This window comes from Alligator mississippiensis, chromosome 4, assembly GCF_030867095.1.
Source record: "Alligator mississippiensis isolate rAllMis1 chromosome 4, rAllMis1, whole genome shotgun sequence".
Lineage (NCBI taxonomy): Eukaryota > Metazoa > Chordata > Crocodylia > Alligatoridae > Alligator > Alligator mississippiensis.
The window spans coordinates 107,430,743-107,436,742 of record NC_081827.1 but is presented as its reverse complement, the minus strand read 5'-3'; the positions used below and the strand labels follow the sequence as shown (position 1 = coordinate 107,436,742).

At 42.5% G+C, this 6,000-nt stretch overlaps 1 protein-coding gene across 2 annotated transcripts in view; it reads right to left on the bottom strand.

Annotated features, from left to right (window-relative positions):
- Positions 1–406: 406 nt before the first annotated feature.
- WASHC3 (WASH complex subunit 3) overlaps positions 407–6,000 on the bottom strand; it is a 30,947-nt gene continuing 25,353 nt past the window's right edge. For both annotated transcript variants that reach the window (XM_006277264.4, XM_014608465.3), the window contains exon 7: positions 407–2,118. In XM_006277264.4, coding sequence (XP_006277326.1) covers positions 2,034–2,118 — 85 coding nt within the window. In that variant the 3' untranslated portion in view covers positions 407–2,033. The remainder of the gene's footprint in view (positions 2,119–6,000) is intronic.

Here is a 6,000-nt window from a genome sequence, read left to right as displayed (position 1 = left end):
TTTAGATAAAGTGCCCCTGCTGCCATTTTTCAGTGCAGGGAGACTGATACACATGATGCTCCAGGCACTTTAATTAGAGCAACTCCCAGAGCAGCTTAATTATAGTGCCACCCCCTTCTCCCTCCCTTCCCAGAGCATGTGTATAAATGCCCCAAGGCTATTAATATTCCACATACTATGCCCCACTGAAGATTTGTTCTGCCCAGTAACTGTTGGCTCTTTCAGAAGACAAAGTATGAACTATTTAAAGAAGTTTAAACAGGCAATGAATAAATAAATGGTATGGTACCTACAGCTGCCATTAACTTAAAACAAGACTGAAGACACTATTAGAACCTCAGGAGCTAGTAGGGGCTCAGCTCTCTCTCTCTCTCTGTGGTTTTGAAAGACCACTACAACATACACGTAAGTTTTGAAAGAACTATTTATTGCCAACATATGTTAATACTTCTTATCTTTTGCTAAACATGTTAGTTAGCTCAAGTTAGTTTAAAACTTAATCTCTTAACATTTACTCATTCATAAATTTTAGATATACAATTAACCTCTGTCCATTTTGTTCATATAAGTGTTATTCTTATGAAAGTGCATTTGACCTGCTGGAGTAAAGTGGCATAAATAGCTGCTCAAGGCAAAAGGTATTGATTTATTAATAAAAGCAGACATATTGGCTAGTAATCAGCTATACTTATAGGTCTTGCCTCTTCTGTTTCACGACAAATGCGAAAAAACCCAGAAGTATATTTAAATGATCTTCTCACCAACATGGTAGCACTGTTATAGTCACACTAGAAGACTTGAGGATAAGAATTAATTTATAACCCAATGAGACCAAGTATACTACAGTGAAGATACTGATGTAAAATACTTGGTACCATACAAGAGTTTAAAGAATTTCATGTTCTTTGGCCCATGCAGTGAATTAAGTGCTCTGGAAACAGGTTTGCTCTTTGGGTAAATCATATACAAAATTAGTTTCCTAATCCTGTTGCCAAAAATGTAGCTCCAACCTGGTTTGGAGAGACCACTTCCAGAAGCAAGAGGCTGGATTATCTATGTAAACTTAATTATTGATTCCTCACTGAAACTTTCATTAAGGGCACCAATTCTGAGATGGTTTCCTATCCAAAACAACCTAGACAGACCACACTTCATTTCAAATAAGTCAAACAGCTGTCAGAAAGTGGTTTCTACTTTTGGTTGCTACCCACCTGTGTCACGGTGAACCAACAGTGAAAGGTCCTGGCATTTCAGAAGAAGAGTCTTCTGGTCGCTAATTATTTTACAGTACCATTTTCAAAACAACCATGGAATTTTCATATATAAAACTAATTTGTATACATAGTCTTTTTTTTTTTTTTTGAGCAGGAGATTCTCTGGTTTAGCATGTAGTCGGAACACTAGTTTACATTCTGAAAATAGAAGATATAATTTTTAATACCTCTTAGACTTTTAGATCAGTTTGCTAGAAACAGAACTCCAAATGTTCATGATCACCATAATTAGTTCACACTTCCTTGCTACACTTGCTGTATCATGTACATATTAATCCATACTTTAGGAGACTTCACAGTGGAGCAGTCCAAGATTAAAGTATTCCATTTTAGAAAGTTACTTAAAATGGCTAACTGGGGAACATAAAGATATTAAAAATAAAACATGATTATATACAAATGTAGTAATATTAGACAAACATCTTTTTAAAGACCTTATTATACTGCATGTAACTTGTATATGAATAGCATATATTTTACTTCTGCAAGATAGAAGAATCTGAGCTAATGTTATCACACAAGCTGAATTTATAATTTATATTTACGGTAAAATTAATTTACAGTCATGTTGCCCACTAAAATTTTGTGAAAGGAATTGTGGAGGACTTCCATAAAAAACAAACTAACATAAGAAAGCTATTTGATATACAATTATTCCTACATTCCATGAGTAGGAAGTCTTCAATTATGATACAACTGCAGACGTCAGCACCTATCAGAAGTTTCCAAAGGTTGAAATAGATTTCGAAATAGATTTCTTTAGTCACTGAAGGAAGATTCACTATCAGAACTTTCTCCTGCATTTGCATCATCTCCCCAAGCAGGAACAGCAGCATTTGGGGTCCTACAAGTGACAAGATTATACTGATTAAATTCTAGGAAGAGGAGGAAGATGATGATTATGATGAACATAAGGCTATCAATAGCTTCATTTATTTACCATCTGTACCCAAGTAAATACATTTTATACAAAGAGTCAGTCAATAGTTTACAATTTATTACCTGAAGAGTTTATAATGTGTGATATAAAAGATATAGTTTTGATTATAATTACTTCACACAACTGGAATTACGTCTCAGAGCCTGTAAATTATTAGATATTAGGACCTAGCAGAGGTCAATTTGAAAGCACATCTTGGAGCCTGTCAGAAAACTGCTTAGGTCACTAAGGCTATAAATCAGGGGCAGGCAATCATTTTGGACAGAGGGCCGCTTACCGATTTTGGCAAGCTGTTGAGGGGCACATGGGTAGCCCTGCCCCTTGACAGGTGCCCTGCCCCCTGGTCACCATCTTGTGACCAGAAGTCCCTCCTCTTCCCCTCAGAAGTACTCTTTTCAGCAAGGGGTTTTGCTATCTCGGAATCAGAAAGATACCAAGTTGTATTCTAAAAAGGAAACATCTACAACTTTCATTAATCTGATTTCAAAAAATATTTTCGTCCTGATTTACATGCATTTGTGTAATGTACATAGAGATGATTGCACAATAGCTTAAAATTAAGTCTTACAATTGTATATTGTGGGGGGCTGTGGGTGGATAGGTGTGTGGGTGTGGGAGCATGTGGGTGTGTGTGGATCTGTGGGTATGGCAGTGCAAGGGGGTATGTGGGTACATGTGTATGGTGGGATGTGCATGTGGGACTTGCCCTATAAATACACACACATGCCCCCCTCCCACTCCTAACCCTCAGATACTGGCGTAGGCCTCATGCTCCCACGGTGCAGCTGGGAGCCACGTGGTCCTGGAGCAGCCAGCAGTTGGCAGAAAAGCAGGGAAACGGCAGCTACAGGGTGGTGGTGGAGGGGCAGTGCCAGTGTAGCCCAGAGCAGGATGCCAGGGGTGCATGACCCCTGTCCCCCTCCAGCACAGCTGGTGCCAGACCCTGTACTCCTGCAGCCCCACTTTGGGCCCTGCCAGCACTGGCCCCAGGCCACTGGCACGGGCCCTGAGCTCCTGCCCAGCTGTCCCTGTGCTCCCACTCGCTGCCACTCACCCCCTCCTATAGATGCCATTTTCGTGCTTTCCTGCTGACTGCCAGCCACTCCAGCACCACGTGACTCTTTGCTGCATGGCAGGACTGTGGGATTCAGCGGGAGCTGGCTGGGCCCAGCCCTGAGGACTGGGGCGATCGCCTCCAGCCCTCCCCTGCCTTCCCCACTCCCATCCTCATTCTTATCTGACTCTCCCTCTTGGGCGCAGGGGGTCAGGAACAGCCCCAGAGGCCCAGACCAGAAGGCTCTGCTAAGCACAGGGCTTCCAGTTGTGGGGGGGCGGGCCTTGCTTCTGCCCTGCCAAGTCCTGTCAGCTTCCCTTGGGCCCTACTGCCTCAGGCTCCTGACAGGCAGCCAGGAGCAGATAAATATTAATTTTCTAAATTTTTTAGGGGCCCCGTGGGCCAGATAGAATGGCCTGGTGGGTTGCATCTGGCCTGTGGGCTGTATTTTGCCCACCCCTACTATAAATGGACATCATTTTGGAGCTGGATCAGCTGTGCTGGGATGAGTGCTGAGGTAGCCTACTTGCAGACACCACTCCAAAAATCAAGAAGCAGCAGCCTGATATGCAAGCCAATACCTTGCAGGGGAATTCCTGATGTACAATAAGCAAGCAGACATCCTCCCATTTCAGGCATCACAAACTGTGACTACTTTTGGTTCTTGCAACATTTTTGGCCACTTGGAGTATGACAATAGACTAGGACAGTGGTGCTCAACACTGTGGGCCTGTGGACCAGGTAAGTGGCAAAGGGGCAGTCTAAAGGCCAGATTGGGCCCTGGGGCCCAGCACTGCCCCCTCCTGGCCCCCATGTGCTGGGTTGGATCCTAGGGGACCAGCACTATCTCCTCCTGCCCCATGCATGCTAGAATTGGGTCCCAGGAGCCTAGTCCTGCTCCCTCCTCCCTGCCATGCACCAGAATTGGGCTCCAAGGGCCCAGCTCTGTCATTGCTCAACCTGGCAAGTTGGGATTGCATGTCCCATCCAGTGCACAGAGCCTGGGGCTGTCCATGGGTCCAGAAATCTAGCAGCTAGGAAGCCAAATTTGGCAGCAGGGGGCCTTGCTTTCCTTGGAGATCTCACAAGAACTTACCATGCTTAACACTGCCTAGCTTGTAAAATCTGTCAGGTTCCAAGACTGATGTAGTAGCTATCCGGATAAAACTATGCATACAGTCTGCATAAAAGGATGGAAGATGCCTCCCTCTTAGGTGTGGATTTTTAGATTCGTGAAAACTAACTAACTAAGAGTTCACAGTAAACTGACATCTACAATACAAAGTATGACGAAACACAGACTGTCTTAGCAGCTGGGACATCAGTGATGGTGTTGGAGTTCTATATTCAGTGCTCATCTCTCACTTCTTGCCGTAGAACTCTTACATTTTACTTGCTTTGATTTAGGTGCTTAAAAGTACCAAAGGTATGTGGGCAGCATTCTAAAGTACCTGACAAATACCTTTAGAAAAGCAAAAGCTTTCCCATGCAAATTCATCTAGAGGCCACCCTTCAACATTACTTCTTACCTCCATTGTAATGGAGAGACAGGAAAGCACTATGGAGCAATCTTACCTGGGAAGACTGACCGAGGAGGGTCTTTGGTATGATCAGAGGGATAGGTACTGAGCCCTGAAGTTCGAAAGTGCAGGAAAAGACACCTTTGAAAGTGTGAAGAATAAGAAAAAAAGGGGGGGGGGGGATACGCACAGAAATTTGGATACGGAAAGAAAAGATGGAATTCGGAAAGTTGTGGAACAATAGTGGGCAAGAGAGATGGATGACAAAGAGGTAAACAGCAAAGAAAGAGAACTCTACCCTACTAGAAATGGTTCCTCTCCAGTGCAGAAAGGAAGTGCTGCCTTCAGAGAAGTCAACTCTGACATTATAAAGCATCTGGAGAAGTCAGATTGCCTGCAAGAAAAACTAAAGTATTATTGTAACCTTTATTAATAAAAGAGTGGAATTTAGAAGAACAGACCAGACTGTCACAAGGACCTAACACAGTGTTCTGAAATGCCATGCATTAGGGCTGTTAAGTAAGAGAGAAGAAGCCTTACTTCTAACACATTTGTGTGGATAAAACACAGGGAAAGAGAAGGCTGCCCTTTTTTGGTACTAAAACACTTTCTAGTGTTTTCAAATTTATCAAAATGCTTGCTTCCAGATTTAAAAGCAAGTGATATTCATCCTCCCCCACACCAATAGTTAGTTGTTTTTTTTTTTTGTTTTGTTTTTTTTACAGGGTAGTTGGTTAGAAAGAGATTTCCATATTAACACATTTAAAATAATCTACCTAGATTTTAGTGATTTGTAGGACCTTTAGGGAGGGACTGAGGTTGATCCCAAATGATGTTCTATTTGTCTCAATCAAAAAGTGTCAGTGTTGTATGGGGGGGGGGGGGGGGGGGGGGGGGGGGGGGGCGGGCGGAGGGTGAGTGTACTATTTATTTCAAAGTACTTCTAAAAGCAAAAAAAGCTAATATCAGGTTTAGTTTTGTTTGTTTGTTTTAAGAACTTCTAGCTTCTATTTTGCTATTCACACTCTTTCAGATTAATTTGATTAGAAGCCTGGGCTATTACCAATTTTCTCTAAACAAGAAAGAGCGAGAAGTCTGAAGAACTTACCAAGTATCTAGGATTTTCAAACAGTTTTCCTTGCCTCCTTTTCCCTTACACTTTTATTCTCTGTTTCCTTATTTAACAATTTTATGGATCAGATAAACATGTTC